Source organism: Neophocaena asiaeorientalis, unplaced genomic scaffold (assembly GCF_003031525.2).
Source record: "Neophocaena asiaeorientalis asiaeorientalis breed wild unplaced genomic scaffold, Neophocaena_asiaeorientalis_V1.1 scaffold133, whole genome shotgun sequence".
Lineage (NCBI taxonomy): Eukaryota > Metazoa > Chordata > Mammalia > Artiodactyla > Phocoenidae > Neophocaena > Neophocaena asiaeorientalis.
This window is the reverse complement of record NW_020174429.1, coordinates 6,146,764-6,174,683: the sequence shown is the minus strand read 5'-3', so window position 1 is coordinate 6,174,683 and position 27,920 is coordinate 6,146,764. Positions and strand designations below refer to the sequence as shown.

At 38.0% G+C, this 27,920-nt stretch overlaps 1 protein-coding gene across 1 annotated transcript in view; it reads left to right on the top strand.

Moving 5' to 3' along the window:
* The window catches only part of MBD2 (methyl-CpG binding domain protein 2), a 91,523-nt gene that overhangs the window by 27,336 nt on the left and 36,267 nt on the right, over positions 1-27,920 (top strand). Inside the window, exon 6 of the mRNA XM_024756809.1 lies at positions 9,604-9,763. Within this exon, the coding sequence (XP_024612577.1) occupies positions 9,604-9,763 (160 nt within the window). The remainder of the gene's footprint in view (positions 1-9,603; positions 9,764-27,920) is intronic.

Sequence of the window (27,920 nt, the reverse complement as noted above, 5' to 3'; positions counted from 1 at the left end):
TTTTTTTTTTTTTTTTTGGTTTAAAAATAATAGACTCTCCCTTGTAGTCTTTGTTGGAAAAAACTAGCTCAGTGGACCAAGGGTCACCGTTCTTTTTTTTTTAAAATAATTTTTATTGGAGTATAGTTGCAAGGGTCACAGTTCTTTTTTAGTATATGTGCTGCCGAAGCAAGCACTAGGGTCACAGTTCTTAATTGAAGTCTCGTTGACGTTCAGTAAACTGTCTTTCTCCATAATATTTTCTTTCTGGTCATCCCTGTGTAGTTAAACGTGGTGTCTCCTGTATTACTCTGTTGTTCATTCCCCTAGGACCGGTGGCTTTCTCACCTAGCTGTCTTCCTCCCGCCAGACACAGTGCTGAACACACAGATACTAGATAAGTGTTTGATGTATGGCATGTAAAATTTTGTAAAACAGGGATTAAATGACCTCTTAGCCTTTGCTTTATATTACCTGCGATGTTGTGCTGTACAATTATCTCCATTTTATAGGTGGGGAGTTAGGACAGGGAAGTTAAGTAATAGGCTTGAGGTTGTACTGCTAGTAGGTGCAGAGTTAGAATCCTGATGCAGGTGGTTTAACCCCACAACTCTTAGCTACCCTGCTCTGCTACTGCCTCACATAGAGATCTCTAGTTATATTCTGAAATATTGCAACATCTCTTGCCTAGTCTACTTTATTAAGCTTGGCGTACCACTAAAATAATGTAATTATTTACTGTTATGCTTGCATCCTGAAGTTGACAAGGGGTACATTTTAAATCCTATTTCGCAGTGAAGCTGTTGTACCAAAAGATGATCTTCCAGTTCTATGTAATATAGAAGGGGGAAAAAAAATGGAAAAATTGTGGTAAATTAACATAATTAAAGCAGTTTTTCTCTGGGTAACAGAAGTGACCATTTTGTTCAGAAATATTTCTCTTTCTCTTTTTCTTGTTTATCCTAGGGTTGCCCCTCTTATTTATCAGATATTCAGATAGGCAATGCTCCTCACATTCGCTGAGGAGTAAGCTATATAGATCTTCATTTTAAAAGCTTTCACTTAAATTAGAAGAAATCACATTGTAACTTGCAGGCTAAATGCAGCTTATGAGATAGTTTTATATGGTTCCTGGGAAAAGCTTTATATGTTTCTTTCAGAGTTAAGATATAGTTGAAATGTATCCTACAGACCAGTTTAAAAAAAAATCCCTTTAGTTGGAGAAAGGAAAAAAATACAATATTTATTAAATTCTTATTGCATAATTGAAAGTTTAACTTGCTTTTAGTCTCTTTTCTTGATGATGCCTGATTAAAGCCTGAATCCAGAAATAAAAGACATAGGTGTGGTGGAAATTGTGCTCTGATAATTCTTTTCTCAACTGTACCATCACATCTTTTTGTGATGTGCTAGAGGGATTTCTGTTAGGTTGCAACATTGCCATCTGTCCTACATCCGATTTTTAGAGTTTGACATGCAAAGTCTCACCTGCCAGAACACGCATAATACCTGTAGTAGAGGAAATACATAGCTCAAAAGGAACTGATACACGTACATTCTAAAAATAATCTCCAACAGAAACTGATGTATGATTTTTTTCAAATTGCTTTTAAAAGTTCATTTGTGAGATATAGAGTCACAATTTAAGTTTTTGTAATTTAACTTTAATTAGTGGAACAGAAGCAGATGATTTGTGAAGTTGATTTTTTTTGCTTTGTTTTTGTTTTACACTTTATAGTGGGACTAATAGAGATTCATAATGTTTAGCTCGTATTTGAGATTTGTTAGCCCAGCATGATGAATTAGAAATAAGTCATCAAGGGCTTCCCTGGTGGCGCAGTGGTTGAGAGTCCGCCTGCCGATGCAGGGGACACGGGTTCGTGCCCTGGTCCGGGAGGATCCCACATGCGGCAGGGCGGCTAGGCCCGTGAGCCATGGCCGCTGAGCTTGCGAGCCCAGAGCCTGTGCTCCGCAACGGGAGAGGCCACAACATTGAGAGGCCCGCGTACCACAAAAAAAAAAAAAGAAATAAGTCATCGACTCTTCTTACGTGGATTTACTGTTTGCCTCGATAGGTATTACTTGCACCTCTTGTCTGTTCATCTTTTACTGTTGTTTGCCATTTCCACTAAGAAATAACTAGACAAATTGAAAAATAAAGTTTTACTTAATTTTGTCAGAACTTCTAAAAACTAAAACTTCTCAAGGAAGTAGAAGTATGAAATAGGGTGAAATTTGAATAATATATGTGGATCTTATGATTTTGCCTTATCTTATTAGAGTATAAATTCAAACTCGTTTGTTTGGGAACTTGACTACATAGGCAGTGTGTAAATGCAAATGATAGTAAATATAATTTAAAATTAGATCTTAAAAATTGAACACTTAGCATTTGTCAGGAACAATTATTAGTGACTTACAAATGTGCGGAAGAAGAACATCATCCTCTTGATGATTTCTGACTACTGTATCTTGGTATTCTTTTCTTCTTCCGTTTATACTGAAAGAATCCATAGATTAAAGCAAAAATGAATGTCCTTAGAATTCTTTTTAACGTGTATGCAGTGATGTATGCATCTCTTTAAAAAAGAAAGATCTTTCCTGGAGGCCCCTAGCAGAAGTGGGCAATATAATACAAAAGTGGACATATGAAATACACATTGCAACTTTTTATTGTTAGATGCTACAAAAGTCATAAATTTGCCATGTCATATTGCCATAGCAGTTTCTAAATGCTTTCTCTCCATTTCTGTACTTATTTGAAGACATTGTTTGAAGTAAGTCTGTCCATAAACTATACTTGCATAGCACTGGTTTAGAATAAAAATAGGGACTCTGAGTCAGAAGATTGGGACTTGAATCTTGCTTTACTGTTTTAACTTGGACAGATTCTTAAACTTCTGTAAGCTTCCGATTTCTCAAGTGTAAATCAGGGGTAGGAATTCTACTTCATGGAATTTTGTGAGATTAAATGAAAATACATGTAAGGCATTCGGGCATGTAGTAGATGGTCAATAGATCAGTAAAATCTTTGTTCCTTTCTCTTCACTTAATTACCCAACATAAATAGAAGCATGTGCTTGTTAATTATGTGAGGATTTGCAATATTTTGTTGTATTTTGAAATGTGTTTAGGGTAGAGCTTAGGTTATACACGTTCATCAGAGGTTTAAAAAATATTCCATTTTTTCCCTGATTATAAAAATAACCCATGCTCAGTGTGGAAAATAGGGAAAATAGAGAAGAGTATATAAAGAGAAATGACAACCCTTATATAGTTCTAAAGAGAATCACTGTTAATATTTTGACACATTGTCTTCCATTCTGTTTTCTGAATATATTTGTCTGTGCACACATATACACATGCACACACCCCAACACATATGTGTGTGTATGTTCTTTCATAGTTCTTTTCATACTGGAGGAATCCATAGATTAAAGGATGAATGAATTTAAAATTCTTTTTAACATGTGTGCATTTCTTTAAAAAGGCCTTTTCCAGAGACCCCTAGCCTCTTTTTAAGAAATACAGTTTGTTTTTTGGGTGTTCTTATCTATCTATGTGTATGTTTTTTTATTATGGGAAAGTTCAAACATATGCAAAAACAAAAGTAGTTAGAAAAGTGAAATGAATTCCACCTGTACTTGTCTACCAGTTTTAACAATTATTGACTCCTGGCCAGTCTCGTTTCATCAATATGCAGTCCCCTTCCAACCTCTCCCGTTATATTTTGAAATAATTTCCAGACATGCTTAATTTCTGACATTTCCATAGCAGTGTTCAGTCTCCAATTCAACCAAAATAACCAGTGTTTTTGCTTTTTCAGAAGGTGAGTGCTTCTGGCAGTGGGATGAGATTAGGTAGAATTCTATGTTCATTCATTTTTTATTTTTTAGTGGATCACCCTGAATTTTTAACCATATTCATAACCATGATATAGAGATAATAGAATTTGCTGCCAATAATATACTCTTTGCATATAATTTTTGTTAAATAAATGCTAGTTTATGGAATAAGGATGATTGGTACAGAATTTGAATTCTACTAAAGGTCTTTCATACCATTTAAAATTGTGTGGTGATTCCTTAAACATTTAAGTCGAGAGAAAAGGTGGAATGCTGTCCTATCTTATCAGTAGCCAAATTGTAAATACACTTTTTTTCTTGTTGATACTTTAAAAATAATTCTCCACCCCAGCCCCCACCCCAGCTGCTAAGGAAATTCTTTCATGCTCCAATTTACTTGCCCAAACTCTTCATATTTAAAAAAAACTAGTTTTCATGGGGAAATAGCTTGCATACTTTAATGTTTATATTTTAAGAATTTTATTATAGAACATTTCAAACATATATACAAAAGTAGAATTATATAAAGAACTACCAAGTATCCGGTTCAATAGTTGACAGCCTTATTTCATCCATACCCACATCTACTACCCTGACTCAGCCTTCATTATTTTGAAGCACATTTGACGTCCTATCATTTCATTCATTAATAACTATACTTCAGTATGCTATTTGTGAAGATAAGATTTGAACTTGTAGAAGTTTTACAGCCATACGGAACTCAGTATTTCAAACTAAAAGAGATGCCAACAGGCGGTTCATGATTATTTACGTAATTCCTATTACTTTGTTCTGTTAAGGCTTCATGGAAGAGGTATAAGATGCATTAGTGTTTCTGGGCTCTTGGGGATTGTGGGTGGAGACACGCATGCTGGACCAAGTAAAATACATGGTTTGCATAGGGCTGAAGAGGAAAATCATTCAGCCTATTGATTCAGAATAGACTTGAATAAACCAATATGGCAGAAGTCACTGGGTAAGAGGAGTGGAAAATAGGGTTGAAAGGTTAAGAGAAGACTAGATGACAGAGGATCCTAAATGCAGGGCTAAAATGTTTGGCTCCCTTTTGCTAATGGGTTGAAGTCTGTTGAAGGCATTTAAACTGGCACTTTGGTAATAGTGGTGTTTGAGGAAGAAGAGCAGTCTGGCTAGTTTAGGATGCAAAGAGGCTAGCAAATAGAAAATCAGCCTACTGTGGTGATTGAGACTTGAGGTGATAAAGATTTGATTTAGGCAGTGGCAATGGAAATGGAAAGGAAGGATGGATTCAAAGGTGATTATGAAGGAACTGGATTTCGTAATTGATCAGAGATGGGAGATAGTAAGATAAGAGTAGATAAATTCTGCCTGGGACACACTATAGAGGAGGGCTGAGGATGTTCATTTTAGGAAAGGCCTACATTTAAAGTTTGGGAGGAAAGGGATTAAGGGGGACTGGGAGCTGACTTTTAGATGGATTTTCCTGTGCGTATGTCATGTAGTTTTGAAAAAATTGGTATATATTTCTTCGAATTAATTGGTTTGGCAGTTTTCTGATTGTACTAAGGTACAAAAAGATAATGTTAATTTCAGATTTTTAGTCTCAGCTAAAATTTGATTTCTGGAGACAATTGTTATTTAAAGGTAGAGAAATCTTTCAATACTTAACACTCTTGTAAGTAACAAGTAAACTTGAACACTTAGAGGGATAGAAAAAATAGAAAGTTGACATTTCTTTATTCTCAAACTTTTCCAATGCTGTAGCTTCTGGAATTTTTATTATTCCCCACAAAGCACTTCCTGATGTTGTTGGAGAGCCATACACCTTAGAACTTACTCTTGAGACATAGACCTAACCATCTGCCGTCCACGATGCTCCTTCCTGCTGATAGGTCGGTCCATCTTCTTCCACTCTGGTTGCCGCCACCCCCACAGTTCATCCTGTTAGTAACTGGTTTGAAGTTATACTTGTGTTTGCTCAGACCCCTGGTCTCCTCATGATGGCTTGACTGGACATCATGATTATCCATTTTACCAAAGTAACATGAAACAATACGTTTGCTCTACTACTCATTTCAGAGTGCAGTTTCACATGCAAGCAACGGTCTTCAGAGAGTTAATTTTCATATCATAGACTGGCAGGGCATATTACAGTTGTCTAGCTCCAGTAATGCCGTTTACAGATGAGTTTATAGAGTGACATAATGGGAATACTACTAAGTTAAGGTGACCGTTATTTAAGTCTTTCTGGTATCTCAATAAAGTTTTTTCTTAGATTTGAAAGTCAGATGCCAAATAAAATTTCTTTCCTTTTGATAATCTGTAGCTAGAAACCTCTAAGATAAAGTTAGGTTTAAAAAGTGCTTAAAATCAACTATACTTCAATTAAAAAAAAAAGTTGCTTTAAACAGCTTAATCAAAATGAAGGCAAGCAAAGACATAGTTCAAGTGATGAAATGTTCTAATATGAACCAGAAAAATGTAACTCGTGCTTTTGATTTTCATTTAATAGTTACTTTTCTTCAGGGTATTTAGTGGGGAGGACAAGTTAAAGGTGAGATCACAGGTTGGCTCAGGATAGGCAGATCTAGGGGGCAGTTGGTAGGGAAATTTTTTGTGGTTGAAAGTGAAATATTAGTATTTCATTACCAGGATTAGAAGTAATCGCTTTGGGCAGAGAAAACTGAAAGTGACTAATATCCTTCACTAGTCTACTAGAGTTTAAAAAATAATAATTTCCCTGAGTTACAACTTGATGCTTTTAGAATAAAAGCTTAGTCACATTAAGTCCTGGTGTGTCTGAGACTTACCTAACAGCAGCCATCTTAGAGGGCAGACAGATGATAACTTAGTCACTTTAGTGACATACAGTCGTTTTGTTTATCTAGCACTGACTTCCTCGGCCACCACTACCAGAGTCATTTTGCCGTTGTGCAGTGGTCCCTATGGACAGAATTTCTGCTTAACCATTCCCATGGGCCTTGCCTTTCTAATATGCTTCCCTTCATCTCCTGCAGAGGAAGGTCCCTGGTCTTAAAATCCCCTGGGGCAGCCAGGTTGGCTTTCCTTAAAGCACCAAGCACAAGCTATAGCAGTTACGGAGAAGAAAATGGCTTGTAGCACGTTCTGAAGGCAACAGTGTGTATGACCAGTACTTGTAGCTGTGCATTACAGATGCTTGTATCTGTATATCAAGTAGTTTATCAGAATCTTATTTACTAGTAACTGGAATATCTGATTATAAGGACTATATGCCTATTTTAGCTTAATTAAAATTATTCGTAATTATATAAGGATATAATAACAGGGTACTCTTTACCAATTTTTCATTAACTTGGGTTTTTTAGTAATACTTCTTACGTAGTATAAGATTAACCATGAAAATTTTCCAGTTCCGTTTTTAAATTCCAGACAATGTAAGTTTTATATAAGCATAGACTTTTCTGTTCCATTGTGTCTGCAAATGAAAACCATGTTCTTAACTATTCAACTGAGAGGTTTTTTTTTTGCTCTCAGAAGTTACTTTGTTCAGTACTAGGCTATATACGTTATGTTTGAGGGTTTTAATAAGGGACATTGTAATTTTTGGTTGTTTACTAATCAAGGGAATGTTTAGAATTGTAATGAAGTAGAATTGAGGGGTAGTCGAATTATTTCTAAGTGGGCTTTCAGAATCACAGACAACTTCATAGATGCAGTGATATTTTAGCTGGGCTTGGAGGATTTAATAGTTTTTGTTTTGTTTTGTTTTGTTTTTTTTGCGGTACGCGGGACTCTCACTGTTGTGGCCTCTCCCGTTGTGGAGCACAGGCTCCGGATGCGCAGGCTCAGCGGCCATGGCTCACGGGCCCAGCCGCTCCACGGCATGTGGGATCTTCCCGGACCGGGGCCCGAACCTGTGTCCCCTGCATCAGCAGGCAGACTCTCAACCACTGCACCACCAGGGAAGCCCAGATTTAATAGTTTTATGATAGACAGGATATTGCTTATGCTCAGCCTTCCACCTGGAAAGACATGGCTAGAAGTCAAAGGTACATGGCATATTTTGGTGATGTTGAATTTAGAATGTGAGGTGTGTTCAAGGCTGGTGGGAAAAAGTCAGGGAAAAAAAAAAAAAACTGAACAGATGGAAGGTTTTTGATGTTCTGTTAAGGAGGCAAAACTATTTTGTCAGCATTGGGGAGTCTCTGAACATTTAGAACTTGGTATTGGATGTGTGGGCTGAGGGATGGAGCATTGAACGTTGTGTTTGGCCTCCTAGCTTGAAGAGTAGTTGCTAAGTAGACGATGCTACAGTAGAGGGCAACACAAGAAGATCAGGTTTGGGGGTGGAAGTTTGCAGTGAGCAGAAATGATTCAAGTTTTAAACAGTATTGAGGGTTACGTGCTATTTTATTTTGTGATACTGAGCATATTTGGAAATCTGGATTAGAATGGGAGTTGAGGTTTGTTTATACATAATTCTGTATTCTTTCCTCTGCTGTGTTCTGGTTGTTGTTTGCTTCTTTCTATTCTGTTACATTCTGGTCTTAACTGGTTGTTATCTTCATCTGTAGGCTGAATTCTATACCTTGAATTGTGTTTCAGGAATAGCTATGTCATGTGATTGTGGAAAAAGAATGTTGATACGATCTTCAGTTGTGTTGAAGGCTGTGGTGGCAGAATACCATGGAATTTGTGACAGCCTGGGGTGTGTTGATTTGGACTTGACCCAGAGAGAAGTTTTGCTGTTCCAGGGAAATGTAAATTGCTTGGTTTTCCAGCCTTTTCTCTTTTGTCTTCCTGTTGAATTATTTTTCTTTTATTGTAGTCAGTTGGTGCAAGGTTAAGTTCTCAATATGACATGTTGGCTTCTTTGAGAGGTATTTGAGAATTCTCACAATTCTCTTCTGGTGACATATCCCACTGCAGTTTATTCTAGCACATTTGGTTCAGAAAATTTATTAGATGAGACTTTGGGGTATTCTTCCTATAAAATTTTTCTTACATTTCAGTGCAATATGGGAAAAATTTTTTTAGGAAAGACTAGTTTAGTTTAGCCCTCTATATAATTCCGGCACTTCTGTCATTTTCCAGCTTCGACAGTTTTTCTTAGAGGAAGCGAGTTATTCTTGATATCCTTCTCTCAGATAAGAGTTAGGCTAACAAAAGTCATGTCGGCATCATACAAACACATTTGCAAATGTTTGCCTTAGTTTTCTTTCAGTAACGTTAGGGAGCATTTAAATATTGTCAGAAATTCAACAAATTTTTTTTTCTGTTGTGAATGTTATGAGTTCAAATCGGTAGCGCAAAGATTATACGGGTTCCAAGTGCTGTGTAAATGTGTTGCTAACAAGGGTTGTTGACTTCAGGACAATTTGTTTTGAAGTTCTTTGTGATTACTGTTGGCATTGTGTATGTGTAATACAGAAAAAAAGATTTCAAAAATCAGTTTGGAAAATTTGTAAGATTGAAGACGTTTGCAGTGTGCACATTGTGTCGTGCATGCTGTTTGGGTTGGGATTCTGTTAATGGTTGCTGGGTGAGTGACCAGTGGGATAATCGGTATTCACATCTGTTATGTGCTCCAGGGGTGTACCTAGTGGAGTATTAGGTGACACATTATCTCTTTTTACAGGAGATAAAAAGTTCTAATTAAGTTCCTTTAAAACTCCTAATATTTCTTTGAAAAAAAATATGTAAAATCGTGATGTGATAGTAATTGGGAGCAGAAAAGAAGGCATGAAGAAAAGGGTTATGTAGTGATCTAGGGTAAATATTGTTGTCTTTTGTACAATTAATGTTATCTTTCTTCTAGTCCAAGTGGTAAGAAGTTCAGAAGCAAACCTCAGTTGGCAAGGTACCTGGGAAATACTGTTGACCTTAGCAGTTTTGACTTCAGAACTGGAAAGATGATGCCTAGTAAATTACAGAAGAACAAACAGAGACTGCGGAATGATCCTCTCAATCAAAATAAGGTTGGTTAATTTACTTATAGCAAATGAGTGCTATTCCAGAAGCTCTCCCAAAAGTATCTTACATTGTACTATGTCACTGGAATTTTGGTTGTCTGAATGTCCCCGTTTTTTTTTCACCTCCCCCTCCAAAGCATTTTGACTTATATATCTGATTAATTTTCTGGTAGTTGCTTTACAGAGAGATAGCCTAAGTAAAACTGTGCACAGTTGAAAACAGCATTTCAGTATCTCTCTAGGCCAACGTACATCACACTTTTGGCCCATTGGGACTGTTTACAAAAGATTTCTTTGTTGATGTTAATTGTCTCCTTTATTCCCCCCCTTAAAATAGTTCCTGTTGCCCAAAAAGAGGCAAAATTTTATTATGGCGCAAGTATCCTTACCTACCACATAGTTTATACTTACCTGTTAATTTTCAGGATTAGGATTTGAGAAGGAGCAGTTTTTATTTTGACTTTTTGATGATGTTGAGGATAGTGACCTTTAGGAATAATATTCTGATTCTAATACTGCGATTAGAGATTGTTCCATTAGCTCTTACTTTTACTGAGTTGCTTAGTTGATGGTTTATTGTACAGGAATTTAAATGAGTAGCATTTGAATTCTGATGCTAATTTAATTGTATTAAAGTACCCAGTATCTTTACAGAGAAAGCTCCCCACCTCCCCGCGGCCCCGAAACAACTAATCTTAGATAACCTTTTTTTTTTTTTCCAGTTTTTTTCCCTCTAAATTTCAGAGAAACACATGTATGTGTGTTGCCACCACCGTTGTCTCACACTGACCATGAAAATGGTGGAGGGAAAAGGAAGGGCTTTTCTTTCTAGGTATTTGGTTGATGTAGCCCTGTGTGCCCCTTGGGAGTGCTGCGTTCACTTGAGGAACTGGGGCGGCGTATGGAGTGGGGCGGGCATGGTTTGATGTACTGGCTCTGCCTCTTACCAGCTCATGCAGTCATGGGCAACTTTATTAACCTCTGATGGCCTCAGATTTCTCAGTTGTAAAATTTAGGTAATAAAATCTTTCCTTTAGTTGTTGTGAGGAGTAAACAGGAATTTATGTGAAATTACCTAGCAAGTTCCTTTCCTGTTCCCGTTGTAGCTTCCTAGGCAGTGAGCTACCTCAGTGAACAGTGTTGCCTGGTGGCCAGTGTAGGAAACTTTCCTGACCTGAGCTCTCTTCCTCCTCACCTTTTACTTTTCCTGGAGAATATGGGGTCTCTGCTTCATATCCCTCTTTTTTTTTCAGAATTTAGCTTAACAGTTGTCTTTTTTTTTTTTTAAACAATAGTTTGCTTTCCAAAAAAATGGTGTGGAGGTGAGAATGCACTGTTTCCTCACATACTGCGTTAGTTACCTGGCATGGTTTCCAAAGGGGCATCAGCAAGTACCATGTTTAGAGGCAGAGTGGGAAGGGAAGGCTGGAATTGCCTCCGTATCGCTTAACTATGGTGTTACTGTGGGTTGATGGTTCTGAAGGTGTTAAGGAGGGTATGAGGTAGTGGTAGGAGTCGGGGGGTGCTCAGGTTGGGACCTTGAGTGTGTCGAGGCGAAGCTGGGTGATTTCAGCTTAAGAAAGTCTTTATTCTGGGCTTATTTTGCTGCTTAGATGTACGGAGGAAAATCACTATTTATTTTTCTGAAACTGCCTTTTTAAAACTCTGAACAGTGCTGGATGTCTTTTGAAGGGGCCTAAATATTTATGAAATGAATGGAATGCTTTCAAACTACTCTGTTGTTACCAGAATCACAGTTAAGCTGCGCTAAGTGTAATATGAAGATATACTTCCTGGTAGTTATGAGTCACTAAAAACCTAAAACTAATTCGTCTCTTTAGTTTGTATGCACCTTTCCGCTCTAGCTGCGCTGGACCGCTCGTCATCCTGCACCGTGGCATGTGCTTTCAAGATTCTGCTTGCTCATGTGCTGTTTCCTCTGCTTGGAGTGTGCTTCCCCCTTCCCCTCCATCTGCTGGACTGCTCCTCATCCAAGGCCCAGCTCCACTGTCTCCGTCTCTGTGAAGCCTGCTCTGCACCCTCCAGGCAGAACCAGTCCTTCCTTCCATAATGCCTCCCTGGTGCTTGGCCGTTGTATTTGTGATTGCTTGTCGGCTTCAGCTAGAGTGTGAGCTCCGTGAGGGCAGGGTCTGTGTCTTTTGTTTTGTTTTGGTATATTTAGTCCAAAGCCTAGCATACGGTAGGTACTTAATAAATGTTTGCTGAATGTTTGTGTATTATTCACCTCATTCCAGAAGTTTATAGTGGTCATAAATGTTTACTGAATAAATTAATATACCATGCATATTTTGGAAATGCCTTTCATTATCATTGTTTTCTGAAGCTCTCTGTCTGAATTTTGGGGGGCCTGATTTATTTTTGTATCTGATTTTATTTTAGTTGAGTAGACAGAAGATGGAGTTTTTCCTTTTTTTTTTCAAGTACACTCTCTTTTGGAGTAACACCAACATTAAATATCTCTATAAAGCAGAAAACATGTTTGTGGGTAATTAATAATAACTATATTAGGTATTTTTTGTAATAATACAGTATAGAGAAAATTGAGAGATTTAAAGTCATAAACAGGAATCTGAAGTAGTGTTTTGCTATGTAGTTGTGAACCTGGCTGAAGTGCTTTATTAATTGTATTATTATTTCTTAGTATTCACTGGTTTGTTTTATTTTTTAGATTCCACATGTAAATGATAACATACAGTATTTGTCTTTCTCTGACTTATTTCACTTAGCATAATACCTTCCAGGTCCATCCATATTGTTGCAGATGGCAAAATTTCATTCTTTTTTTATGGCTGAGTAGTATTCAGGTGTGTGTGTGTGTGTGTATCTATATGTATATCTTTATATATCACATCTTCTTTATCCATTCATCTGTTGATGGATGCTTAGGTTGCTTCCATATCTTGGCTATTGTAAATAATGCTGCTTGTGAACATTGGGGTGCATGTATCTTTTCAAATTAGTACTTTCGTTTTCTTTGGCTGTATACCTAGGAGTGAAATTTTTTTAAAGACTCGTATCTTTAAAGAATTAGAAATGTAATGAACAAAATAAACTTTGAAACAGGCTAAATTGTTTATATTGACTGATTATAAACTGTGATTTTAATGTATCTTTTATATCAAAGGGGAATTTACTGGGTGAATATCTTCCGGTGTGTTTGGAAAAATATCTTTTGAAGATCTTTGCAAAATGGTTTTTAATTCTTTTAGGATTGGTGGGTACAATGGAGTGGACATTATCTTTCGATTGATACTTACTAAGGTTTTTGCAGTATCTATTCCCGTTTGTCTCAAACTCAGTCTTAACCTTACCCTGAAAATCTGTTCCATTATTGATCACATTGTACCTTATTGATTTTCTTGCCACTGCCTTGATTATTTCCAGCCGCTACTTCCGTCTCTTCAGCTGATAAAGCAGAATTGAAATATCGAGTATGTTACTAAAGATATTCCATTAGGTTAATGGAAAAAGACTAGAGACAGATTTGGAAGTCATCAACCTAGAGCTTATATTTGAAGTCATGAGCAGCTTTCTCAAAGCTTACTCAGAGGGAGAAGTTGTAGAGCAGCACCATCAATAGCAGTTTCTGTGATGATGGAGACGTTTTAGCCACCAGCCACATTTGGCTGCTGAGTACTTGAAATGTGGCTAGTGTGATTGAATAACTGAACTTTCAGGTTATTTTTTTCTTTTTTTTTTGCGGTAGGCGAGCCTCTCACTGTTGTGGCCTCTCCCGTTGCGGAGCACAGGCTCCGGACGCGCAGGCTCAGCGGCCATGGCTCACGGGCCCAGCCGCTCTGCGGCATGTGGGATCCTCCCGGGCGGGGGCACAAGCCCGTGTCCCCTGCATCGGCAGGCGGACTCTCAACCACTGCGCCACCAGGGAAGCCCTGAACTTTTAGTTTTATTTAAAGGTTAAGTAGCCATATGTGCCTAGGGCCTACCATATTGGACTGCACTATTCTAGAGCTATGCCTCTCAATACAACTTTTGCTTCGAAAGCTGAGTATTGTCTAGGTATTTATGCAGGCTTTGCTTTTTCAAAGAGGAGATGTTTCAGTGTTTTAGAGATACGATCCTCAACATTTTATGAAGGAAGTTAATTTCTTAAAAAGATACATTTCTTTAAAAATTAGAGAACAGTCTTAAGATTGGGTAAAGAAGAGTACGGTGTTTCTCAGCGCAGGATATGTTTAAGGAACTTGAGCAGCTTGGTTTTCTTGCTAGGAGTTTATTTTAATGTTTCAGATGTGTAAATATTAAACTGAATTCCTTGTGTTTCTAGCTCTTAACAACACTGAAATGTTTATGACTTAAATCTACAAAACTAATAAAATTCCAGTTCCCTAACATTAACGTGGATATATTTTACAGCTTGCTCACAATATGAATATGGTGTGGAACAAATTGTATTTTAGCTTGACTTGTCAACTCTGCTCATACCTTGGAAAGACTCAGTTCTTTCATCACATTTCACAAATTTGAAACATTTGGAAATAAAGAGCATTATGTTCTCTTGAAGGAATTAATTGTATAAGTCTGCCATTATTTTCTCATGAATTACCTTGGTTTATGGTAGTGTGCTATTGTGATTATAAACACAGCATTGGATTCTGTATGGTTGTGTCCTAAGTACTTAATCAAACCATCTAGCAGGTGTTTGCTTTAATTATCTTCAACAAAATAATAACAAATTCTTGTAGAGAGCTAATGTATCTTGGGAGCAATATTGGTGCAAGTTGAGAAACTTAAGTGAGCTGGTGGTAATGGTGGAAGTCAGGTTGGGTATTGGATAGGTGAATATCCAGTAGGTGTGATTTGGGAAAAGGGGAGACTGGAAGTAGGGAGAGCAGTTTGAGTTGTTTTAGTCCAGAAAAATAATGATGGCTTGAATTAATGCTGTGTTAGGAGGTATGAAAAGGTGTGAGACTCAGTCAACAGAAATTAGTAGATATGAGTACCTGATGATTGTAGAGAGAGGGAATTGTTGATGCTAGCTACAATTCTGGCTTGAGCCACTTGGGGCAGGGGTCAGTAGGAAGTAGGACAAGAAGAGCAGGTTTGGGGAGGGGGTTGGTGAGGAAGATTGAGTTAAAATACTTTTGTTTCTTGGACGTCTGAAAAGAAATTGTGGACCGCCAGGGTTTCCCAGGTCACACTTCGAGAACTCCTGTCATAGTGGTTTGCTAAAACATATTGAGATCGCCCAACATAGGGGCAAACAGAAAAGTATCTTGTCACACTGTAGGCAGTGAATAAATTAGTTGTGTGGGGAGTAAGAAGGAACTTCCAGAAAGGTAGTAGGAGAATGAAGAGAACGTGGTGTTATAAAAGCCTAGGAAAGATTTTTGGTTGGGTGCCGTGGAGAGATCAAGGAGGATAAAGACTTTGTAGTATTCATTGGATTTTCAAATTAGAAGTCACCTGACTTTGATATAACCAACTTTTGAGGGATAGAAGGACCAGAAGTCATATTTAGAATGCCAGAAAGTTTCTGGGAAATGAGATATTAGAAGCAAAAATGTAGCCTGCTGTTTTAAAAGTTTAAAAAAAATTTATTTGATATTATTATTGGATTAGGATTTGCACACATGGTAGAAAGGATATTCAATGAGAAACATCTCTCTCCTCTTTCAGTCTCTCAAGCTCAGCCTCTTCCCTAGAGGAAACTGTTGTTAACCAGTTGGGATTTTTTTGGTATGTCCTTTCAGAGCTTCTATGCATTTACAAACGTGTACGCGTATGTGCATTTCTGCATCTCCCCATAAAATGGTTAGACTACTCTTGTGAAGCTTGAATGAGAGGTGGAGGAAAGAGGACAATATTCAGAAGAGAATGCACCATCAAGGAACATTATTATTATTCTTATTTTTCCTGTAAAAGTTGAAAGAGGCCAACTTGGCTGGAACCAGTAGAGTTAGGGAGGTGTCTAACCTGAGAGTCCACGTTTCAGGATGCTCTTCAGGAACCTTTGTAATGTGTGTAATGCTTTCTGTTATGAATTTTTAAAAATTAATTTATTTTTGACTGCGTTGGGTCTTTGTTGCTGCATGCATGTGGGCTTTCTCTAGTTGCAGTGAGTGGGGACTACTCTTTGTTGCGGTGCACAGGCTTCTCACTGCGGTGGCTTCTCTTGTTGCAGAGCGCGAGCTCTAGGCATGCGGGCTTCAGTAGTTGTGGCTCACGGGCTCTAGGGTGCAGGCTCAGTAGTTGTGGTGCACGGGCTTAGTTGCTTCGTGGCATGTGGGACCTTCCCGGACCAGGGCTCGAACCCATGTCCCCTGCCTTGGCAGGCAGATTCTTAACCACTGTGCCGCCAGGGAAGCCCCTGTTATGAAATTTTTAAGGAGAAAGTCTATCTTCATCAACTTCTCAAAGGAGACTGTAGCCGAAAAAGTTAATAACTACTGTTTTACAGACAGGAAGAGGGAGCAAGGCTTTGGCAGAAGATGTTAAAAGACCAGCTCATTTGCTGTAGCTCAAATTAGGCATTTGTTTAACTGATTAGGAATTTTTCAGTTATTGAAGTAGCACCTTAGAGGGGTGATTTATTTCTGTCCTAGGGACCCCATTGTCAACCAGCACTAAAGGGCCCTGTGGTAGGATCAGTCTGATTACCAACTCCTGGTATTGTGGTAAGAAGTACCCCTTGGCTTCTACCTTCCTAGAATCTTTCCATCCAAACTGAAAACAGAGACCTCATTCCTTACATCAACATTCCTGGCCTATCGGGAAAGTAAAATCTTTCCCAAAGATGCTGGTGCTTTTTTCATCACTGTGTTAAGCCCTTGCTGAACAGAGTGTCTTTTGGTTTCTCTCTGTTGGATATAGTTGGGGGTGGAAGGAGGAGAGAGTAGATTACAGCTGATGAATCCAGCATTTCTAGGCCTTGAAGTCCTTACAGGGGTTACTGGCATCTCACTTAAGTGTGGGCCACTCTTGAGTACAGGTTTCTGTTAATTGGAAATGAAATTGACAGAAGTGGAAGTGAGGAGCAAGTAGCTGTTAACAGTAGCACAATGAGGAATGACGATGGCCTAGACACATGTGCTGACAGAAGTGAATAGACCCTAGTTCTGTTGTGAATATAGAATTGACAGAATTTACTAATGAATTGGTTGTGAAAGATGACAGAGAAGACTCAAAGTGTGAGCCCTTAGATTTTAGATAGATTGAGTGACTGGGTGGATTGGATTGCCATCTACTGAGATTGCCTTAGGAAAGAATTTATATGGGTGAATACAATCATTTCAACCTCGAATATGCAGAGTTTGAGATGCTTATTAAACATCCAAATGGACATGTCATGTCATGTGTGTATACTAATTGAGAGGTCTGAGCTGGAAAGTCATTAGCACGTAAGTAGTGTTCCAAGTAATGGGACTGGAGTTTATAGATAGGTAGATAGATAGATAGAAAGATCCAGAACAGAGCTCTGAGAAAGTCTGGTAATTAAAATTGGGTTAGAGTAGAAGGAATCAGCAAAGTGGATTGTGAAAGAATGGCTAGTAAGGTAGGAGAGACATAGAAGAGGAGAAGGTTTCAAAAAAGAGAGTGGTCTGTTAACAATGATTGTTGCTGAAAGTCTGAATGGAGGAAGACAAATTTCCATTGAGTTTGGCAGCATGAAGGTTATTAATAACCTTGATAGCAGTAGTTTCAGTGGGAAGAGAAGCTAGATTGGATTGGGCTGAAGGTGAATGAGAGTTAAAATTGTCAGCATGGACAATTCTTTCAATAAATTTTCTTGGCTAGGAAGGAGAATCACTAGATAGTAGATGAAAGGGATGCTGATTTGGGTAATCTCCCATTTTAATGATTGTCAAAAGGAAAAACCACAGAGGTCAAGAAAGTTAAGCATATTTACAGTGTAATAACGATGATGATGGACCATGGAATCAATACTGGGTAGGGAGGAATGTGAAGGAGGTTATGGAAGAGTAAGAAATATGGTCAGTCAGTGGATGGGAAATATTGATGGGTTCAAGGACTGCAGAGAGCAGTCCTCAGTGAGTTACAAGGATGGGAAGTAGAAATTGGAGAGTTGGATGCTTGATTGAGATATTGGAGATGGTGTAGTTACTAGCGTTGGGAAGCCTGTGCCTGTAGTGTTAGGTGGGCGAGGTTGGGTGGACAGATAGGTCAGAGGACTCAGGATGTTGAGTGGATTACCCACATGGGTAGTGAGGCCTTTAAGAATGACAAGAGTTGGGATGGAGAGGAAAACATGAAACAGAAACTAAAGTCTTTAGTGAATAAGGAGAAAGCAGGGAGAAAGGGTAGACAGTAGTATAGTCAGATCCTATGAGCTTCAGAGGAGCTCCTGTTTTTGGAGGAGGAAAAACAGATGATTTGAGAAAAATGGCGAGAAAGGAGGCAATTACCACTTCCCGATCCTCAGATACGTAGTTGTAAGAGAGAGAGAAAAAACTCTTTAAATTTGAAAGAACTTTAGGGGAGATAGGATCTTTGAGGGACAGCCAAGCTTCAGTAAGCCCAGCAACTTGAGAGAATGTTTAAAGAAAATATTGAGGGTATAGGAGAGCCTGCTATCAGTCACTCGAGTGTACAGTGCAAGGACTGGGGGGGTGGGATGGGTAAGGTGGGGGGTTGGTTTTCAAACGTCAGATGGTTAAATCAATGTAATTGTTCATGACTGGAATTTTTAAGATATGAAATGCAATAGGATAGAAAATAGTGTCCATCCCACTTAGTAAGGATAAGTATTTTAGGTGACTTTTGTGATACACACCCTTGTGTATACTAAGTCATGATGTAAAGTATATATTTCTACTCTTAGTTAAAGTCAAAAAAGTTTGAGAGCCATTGAACTATGAAGTGGATGTACAGAATATTTTGGAGATGAGTACTGGGTGATGACCTATGATCTGGGGGACTTGGCCGTTTGGTTATTATGAAGATAGGATGTGGGGTGTGATGGGATTAATTTTGATAATTGCTAGAGCAGAGTATACAAACATTTGAAATATTATTGTCCTGACTTTTTAGAAAGGAGGTACATGTACCTCTTCCAGATAACTATTGTAAGTGAACTCAGAAGAACTTTCTTAGGCAGGTAGGACCTGTCTGGAACTCTGAGCCCCCAAAAAACTGGCTTTATTCCTGCCTTAGTTCCCAGCCTCCTACATGAGTGATCTGCTACAGGACTACTCAGCACAGTATGGGCTCCTTAAACACCTTTGCTTACCTCCCTAAGAGAGAATAGTTTTACCATTTGGGACAGGCTGAATTCTCACTAAACGTTTTAGGATTCAAGTTGATTAGCTCTGTTTATCTCCAAGTTAATATTCTTCTTCTTTTTTTTTTTTTTTTGGCTGTGTTGGGTCTTCATTGCTGCGCGAGAGCTGTGTCTAGTTGCGGAGAGTGGGCTTCTCATTGTGGTGGCTTCTCTGGCTGCGGAGCACAGGCTCTAGGCGTGCGGGCCTCAGTAGTTGCAGCATGCAGGCTCAGTGGTTGTGGCTCGTGGGCTCTAAAGCGCAGGCCCAGTAGTTGTGGCGCACAGGCTTAGTTACTCCGCAGCTTGTGGGATGTTCCTGGACCAGGGATCGAACCCGTGTCCCTTGCATTGGCAGGCGGATTCTTAACCACTGTGCCACCAGGGAAGTCCTCTTATTCTTACCAATTAAACTTAAACCAACTTTGAGTTGGTGTAACAACCAAGAGATCACCTGTCTCATCTCTATAACTTACCTGTTGACATCCTGTTGACCTTACACTTTGGCCCAAGGTTTTAATCTCCATACCAGTCTCCTTTATCTAGACCACTGCTAAATTTTAGGTTATTTTACTATACAGATGAGAAGTTGTTATGGCCAGTAAATTATAGTGAGATGATCGAAGTTTTCAGGTCCATAATGAAGAACATTTTTCCTAAACCGTGGCTCTCTAGGAGCAATACGGCATGCTTTCTGCCAATGTATAGTTTGTTTTGATGTCTTAATCTCATGTTGGCAGTCTGCTGAGTTATAAGATTTTTGTACTCTTTATTTCCCATTATTTCATGGTATAACATCACTATAATTGACAGTGACTTTGCCAAAAACACCATCTGAGGATTTATTTTCCCATGGGATGTTTGTATAGGACTGGCTGTGTATCTATAAGCATAACTTCATGTTAAATACTAATAAATGGAACAAGTCTGGGGATTATTTTACATTGGTAATCTTGAGGTATATAATACAGATGACTATGCTTAATAATTTTGACATGGATATCATAGACCATGTTGAGTTAATAATTTCCACTTAACGTAGTAGCGTGGGTACGTTTCAGGCTGACAATGAGTATTCAGGAGTAAGGGCTGCATAACACAAGACCTTACATGTAACAGACATTTTATGCATCATTTATTCCACAAAAAATATTTAGCACATTCTGTGTGCTCAGACATTATTCCAGATTCTGGAAATATAGTAGAGGAAGATTATGTGTTTGTGGAGCTTATTATTCTAGTGGTATGACAAACTAATGCACAATATAAGTATTAAATGCTACACAGTAAATTAAGTAAGAATGGTTGAGATTGACTAGGTGGCTATTTTAGGCTGAGTGATCAGGAAAGCTTTTTGGAGGGTGCGATTTTTGGCCAAGATCTGAATGAGAAGGAGTCAGCTCTATAAAAACCAGAGGGAAGGGCTTCCCTGGTGGCGCAGTGGTTGAGAGTCCGCCTGCCTATGCAGGAGACGCAGGTTCGTGCCCCGGTCCGGGAAGATCCCACATGCCGCGGAGTGGCTGGGCCCATGAGCCATGGCCGCTGAGCCTGCGCGTCCGGAGCCTGTGCTCCGCAACAGGAGAGGCCACAACAGGGAGAGGCCCATGTACCGCAAAAACAAAACAAAACAAAACAAAACAAAAAATAAACCCCAGAGGGAAAAGTGTTCTAAGCAGAGGGAATAGCCAGTGCAAAATCCTTAAGGCCGGATACATTTAGCATATGAGGGGAGAAAGTAGGCCATGGTGGCTGGAGGTTAGTGAGTGGGAAAGGGGTACTTGGTGAGGTCAAGGAAGAAGACAAACCTAATGACAGGACTTGGGAGGCCACCATAAGGAGTGGTATGGAATGCTTATTTGTGGACTTTATGTAGGGAGCGATATGCCCTCTGGCTGCTGTGTGGAGAATATACTGTAGAGGTGCAGAAGTGGGAGCTGGGGGCCGGTTATAGCAGGAGGCTATTTACCCAGGCTGGGATGATGATGCATTGGACAGTGGTCGTTTAATGAATAAAGAAAGAGTAAGATGTAGCAAGAGACACTAGAACTACAGTTGACCTTTGAACAACACATTTGAACTGCATGCATCCACTTATATGCAGATTTTTTTCCATAGTAAATACTGCAGTACTACACGATCAGCAGTTGGTTGAATCCATGGATCCAGAGGGCTGACTGTAAGTTATATGCCAATTTTCATTTGTGCGGAGGGTTGACGCCTAAACTCCCGCGTCGTTCAAAGGTCAACTGTATTTAGTATTCCAGAGAACTTCTGATTTTCTCATATGCAGAAATATCCTTAATAAATAAATAAAGGATATTTATCTTTAGCTGATGAATGAAGATAATGAACAAGTTATTGACAACTAACAGCACTGGTCCATTTTTTGGCTGATTTGAGGTAGGTATTTAGGTACGGATTGTATAAAGATTGCTAGGAAGCAGAAAGTGAACAGAAGAACTTCAGCCATGTTAGCAGTAGACTTGCTGATGAGCGTATACTGTTCAGTATGAGAGCAGGTTTAGCATGTTATAAGTTAGTACCTCAAAGGCATCAAAGTACAATAGACCTTTTGGGAGGGTCTGGCTTGGCCTTTGTGCTAATAGTGAAGGTAGGCTTGGGGACATAGGTGCCCATGGTATGGTTTTGTCAAGATTTAGTTTGGATGCTTGGTTTTCTGTCAACAATTGAGTGAATTTCACCAAGTTTTATAGGTCTTGAAGAGTTAGCTGACTCTGTAGACTCTAGGTCAGCGAGAGAATGAAGCCCTACAGAAAACGATTTGGGTGACTGTTTCCATAATTCTAGGGATGTGTACTCGGCTAGTGCCAACACAGATGTAAAGGAGATAATGAATTCCATGCAGTTGATGCCTTAGTTTGAGTAGAGCTGTTCTGGTTGAAACTCATTAATCTTTTGCCATCTGTCCTTTAATGACCCCATATTAACTAAAGCTCCAAGAAGTTATTTTTTCAAACAAAACTCTTCAAAACTTGATATCAATGATGAATTTCAAACCTCCACTTCTTCAGTTAACTACAAGTATATGTTCTTTTTTAATGAGCTCAAAGTATAGTATACGCATTTCATTATTTTTTTTAATATTCCGTTGATCTCCTTAAAAAGGTAATATTCCTCATTTAGGATATTACATGAAGTGGATTTTCAGTACAAAATCATAGATCCCAGGTATATTTTTCTTTACTTTTTGCAGAAACCTATGAAGCTTGCACAACCTTCTGCATCTACTAAAACCCACTGAGTTGTATACTTTAAAATGGTGAATTTTATGGTGTGTGAATTATATAAAAAACAAGGATTGTAAAGCACTTTGTATTGTTGGCTTTTGATTTTTGTGGAAACGCATTAGCTGTTGGCTACTGTGCATATTCTGGAGAAAGTCCGAAATTACATTTTGAGGATAATCTTGTTTCGACCTGAAGATACCACTCAGGCTCCTCTTTGTGTGAAGCAGCAGATGGCTTCCCTTATGGGAAAGCTTAGTAGGTCAAGTTTCTAAATTTTAGTAGCATGTTCAATAACATGTTAGTGCTGGTAATAAAAATAGCTCCTATTTCTTCAGAATTCATGTGCCAACATGACTATAAACTCTACACCTATTTTGTTAATTGTCATCTTATCCCTACCCTGAGAATGTAAGCTCTGAGGGATTTTGGTGTTTTGTGAGTGATACTATACCCAGCGTACGGTCAGTACCTGGCAGATAGTAGGCACTCAGTGTTTGTTCAGTGACTGAATGAAAGCTGCATGAGCTTTCATTATCATACATGAATTATCCTGTTTGATCTTTATAAGAATCTTACGAATAGTTATTGTATTTACCCTCATTTACAGATGAGGAAAGTGACCTTAGAAAAATAAAGTCTTTGCTTCTCAAATCGGGGCATGAATATCTCTTGGGGATATGCAGAGCCACAGCATTAAAATGATACTTAAATGATCAGTTTTCTTTTTTTTCCTTTTGTGTTGTTGCTTTTTAAAATTGAAGTATAGTTGCTGTACAATATTATATAAGTTACAGGTGTATAATATATGATTCACAGTTTTTGAAGGTTACTCTGTTTATAGCCATTATAAAATATTGGCTATATTCACCATGTTGTACAGTATATCCTTGTAGCTTATTTTATACCTAAGAGTTTGTACCTCTTAGTCCCCTACCCCTATATTGCCCCTCCCCCCTTCCCTCTCCCCACTGGTAACCACTAGTTTGTTCTCTGTATCCGTGAGTCTGCTTCTTTCTTGTTATATTCACTAGTTTGTTGTATTTTTTAGATTCCACATACAAGTGATATCATACAGTATTTGTCTTTCTCTGTCTGACTTATTTCACATAGCATAACGCCCTCCAAGTCCATCCATGTTGCTGAACATGGCAAAATTTCATTCTTTTATGGCTGAGTAGTATTCCATTGGAGGTGTTCAGTTTTGTTGAAGCATTTTGGGTAGGAGAGCAACATTTTTACATTAAAACAAACATGGCTAATTTCTAAAATAAAATGCAAAATTTGCATGCATTTTAAAGATAAAATGAATCCCCTAGGCGCTTGTTATAGAATATGTACAGTTCTGAACTATCATACTGTTTCAAAGCTAGGCTGAGGAAAGTGGTATTTAGAATATATAGTTTAAGTTCCTGCTGTTCAAACTATGCTATGTGGAGGCTTAACATGGTATACACAGCATGGGTGGTTTTAAAGGAATTATTCCTGTATCCTTAGGTTCTGAGAATGTACCTGAGATAGAGGTACAGGTTCTTTTTTCCCCAGTTCCTCTTCCATAGTCAGCTCTCTCCCATTTTATAGAAGAGTATATAATACTCTTCTCGCTTGTGTGCAGTTTTACCATGGTATAAAATGTTTGACCTCCAGTAAAGGGACAATTTGAAATATTGGTGTTGATACTGAGAAAATGAATGACGTGGTAATTGTCAAATCTTTCTACTAGTACAGTTCTTTGCCCACAATAAAATTTACAGAGGACTTAATGTAGATGTCAATTATTGAAATTTTTGATCGTTTGCTATGTGATATTTTGACATATAACTCAAAAGAAGTCCAAAAAATTGACAGACAGACTAAAACTATTCATTTATGTGAACAAGGTTTCTTAGTGTTATATCTATCAATAAATGAAGAATAGGAATAGAATCGGTATTAAATCTTATTCTGTTCTAGCAATTGGGACTACTCATGTAAGGCTATGGAGTTAATTTTTAAATAAATTATTTTCATGCATAGCTTTTATCTCTTATATTTAATAATTTATTAAAATGTATAATTTACTGTTTTTGGTCAGTTACATACTAATAATTGTAATAAACCAGAAAAAATTTTTTATCACTAAGAACTTTAAGGTCACAGAAAGTTAAAAAAATAACTTTATGATGTATAAATGATTAATTAAAGGTTTTCAAGTTTAAAATAAATAATTCTGGGAATGGAATTGTTCAAAGGGAAAAAGGAGTATAATAAATGTATTACTATTGAAGATTTTGTTTATGTATACATGGCTGATGGTGGGTATATTTAGATTCTGTTAGCTGCATTTTAACATGATGTAACAGTTTATTATTAAAGTGTCAGTATTTAAAATACCTTAGCTCATTCTCCCCAACTCTTTTTTTTTTAATTTAATTTTATTTATTTTTTTATATAGCAGGTTCTTATTAGTCATCTACTTTATACATATTAGTGTATACATGTCAATCCCAATCTCCCAATTCATCCCCCAGCCCCGCTCCCCAACTTTTTACATTAAAATGTGAAATACTTCAAAATGTAGGTGGGGTATATATATTTGCAAAAAATTTTCAAGGGTAGGAATGAAACAGTATTTGAAAACGACCGGTTTATGAAACATGCTCTGCATCACCTCTTTAGTTATCCTCTTTTCTAGCCTTAATCACGTTAGATCACTGAAAGTTTACACAGTAATCCGAACACTCTGGTTTAGTCCTTTTCAGAATCATCTTCACTGAGTTGTCCTTTAAATATGTTCTTGGCTTTTATGGAAGGTCATTGGAGAAAGAAAAAGCATTTGAAATCTGCTAAATATTTGCTGTGATGTTAAGTGTCTTTAATTTTTTTTCTAGGTTTAATACCAGGACAGCTTTTGTTTTCCTCATTAATTGGTATGCTTCCTCCCTTCTGAGTGTGATATCTATGTAATTTAATATTTCTTTTTTTCATCCACACCCCTAGAAAGTTCAGATCCACATTTGATGCTCAGCTCTAGTATCAATCACTGTTAACCTTTTCAAAAGGAAATTTGTTTTCTCCTTGAGTTTTAAAAATTAATTTTAAAATTAATTTTTATTGCATATTTGTCCTTTGTGAGTTTTAAGAGCCATCTCAGATATTAATTGGAAAGAGATTGAGTAAAAATTAAAAAAATTTTTTTAAAGATTTATTTTTGTATTCATCCCAGAGGGATAGAATGAACCCTCAACAATTATTTGAGTTATTTGAATACTTCCAGCTTAATATACACATTATTATAAAATACATTAAATTTTGATTTGAGCGCTACCCTGTATACTGAGAAGATTTATCAAAGGTTGGAAACTTTATTAGAATGTGTGTGTTTGTCAAATTAGGTTTTTTTTTTTTTTTTTTGCGGCACGTGGGCCTCTCACTGTTGTGACCTCTCCCGTTGCGGAGCACAGGCTCCGGACGCGCAGGCTCAGCGGCCATGGCTCATGGGCCTAGCCGCCCCGCGGCATGTGGGATCTTCCCGGACTGGGGCGCGAACCTGTGTCCCCTGCATCGGCAGAAGGACTCTCAACAACTGCGCCACCAGGGGAGCCCTGTCGGTTTAGTTTTATGATATAAGGAACTTCTATTTTACTTTTTCTTGTATTGAAAGGGAAGATTTCAAATACATGAATAGCTTTAACTTGTCCCATAAAAAAAAGTGTTGGCTTTATAACTCCTAAGTTCATGGCAGATTGGTAGTTATTTAGAAAAACTCAGACAACAACTGGGCGTGAATTAACAGTGACTCTTTGACAGTCCGCAGGGGAGAATGGTAATAAAATTTACTGTTTTTGTGACAGTTTCTGGGAAAACCAGTTCGTCCAGCTTCTCAGATTATTCTACACGATACTGCTGTAGAATACAAAATTAATTAGTAAAAAATTCTATCTTCAGAGCTTTCAGGCCAGTTTAAAAGAGAAAAAATAATAGAAACCAAAATAAGATAAAAGAAGAGCAAGGCAGCACACTCTTGAATAATCTCATTCCATGCCACTGGGAAATGAATTGTCTCATTGTCAGACAATGGAAGTTAATGGTGTATTTTGAATACTTTTAGCCAGTAAATAAATTTTTAATTGTACCACAAACATAAGTTAATGAAAAAACTATCAATCTAACCATTGTAGCACAGGTCGTTTTACATGTTCATGCTTCCTTCCAGTCTTTGTGGATTCAGGATTTTATAGTTTTGAATAGTTTAGGCTAGTCTGTGCTTCCTCCAGTCATTCTTTGTAACAATGAGAATCTTACAGGCTCGACTGTGTTTGCTCATACAAACAGTTGTTATATACTTCTTTGTCTACTGATGCCATCTTCATTATAATACCAGCAGAGTTTATTGTTCTTTATTAAAGAACAAAAACATTAAAAACCAAACAAGATATTGTTTAGTGGAAGATACTAATTATAACTAATCAGTGACAGGATAAGTTCTTCATAAGCATTTATGTGTTAAGCTTCTTTAGGATTGAATATTGACTATGTTATAGGTTGGATGGCTTCACTTAGGGCCTCAGAATGCTCTAGATGTCATAAATCAGAGGGATCCAAACCGGTGCATCACAGAATTACCAGGAGAGCTTTAAAAAATACACATTTCTGGGCCTCACACATTTCGGAGATGGCATCCTAAGTGGTTATTTTGCAGCCTGTTGGTCAAGTTTCCACACCTCTAAGTTTTTTGGAAAACCATAAAGATAAGAAAGTGAAATGCCTGAGAAATAATATTAAGAGTTATTAAAGATGAATATGTCTCTTAAAGGTAAGCACATACATGGGGAGAAAATTGAGTGCAAGAAATGACAAGCATGCCCAGTAGGTACAGAAGATCAGTGTGTGTGTGTGTGTGTGTTTGTGTGTGTGTGTGTATGTGTGTGTGTGTTTGGGGCTGGGGGTAGAGGTATATTTAATAGTGAGTCTAAATAATACTGTAATTGTAATAATGATCAGATTAATCTATTGTGATCCTTACCTTTCTAGTCATCCTGATATTCTTTAAGCAGAGATCAAAACTCAGTACCTGTAGGGCTCAGACAGCTTTGCAAATGTGAACTGAAGACTTTTGCAAAAGAAAAAAACTTGACAACTCTAGTGGCAGCCATTACTAATCAATAATGGCCTGCTTTGGCGACATCAGTCCAGTATTTCTAGATCTTTGAGTTTTTAAGAGAAGCCAGAATTCCGCATTTTCTTTCTTTTGTTTCTGGCCTTACATTTAGGTCTTTAATCCATTTTGAGCTTATTTTTGTGTATGGTGTTAGGGAGTGATCTAATCTCATACTTTCACATGTACCGGTCCAGTTTTCTAGCACCACGTATTGAAAAGGCTATCCTTTCTCCACTGTATACATTCCTACCTGCTTTATCAAAGATAAGGTGTCCATATGTGCGTGGGTTTATCTCTGGGCTTTCTATCCTGTTCCATTGATCCATTTTTCTGTTTTTCTGCCAGTACCATACTGTCTTGGTTACTGTAGCTTTGTAGTATAGTCTGAAGTCAGGGAGCCTGATTCCTCCAGCTCCGTTTGCCGTGCGTTCTCCCAGGGAAGTTGTCCCTGGATCCCGGGACCCTGGCAGTGGCGGGTGGCACAGGCTCCCCGGAAGGGAGGTGTGGAGAGTGACCTGTGCT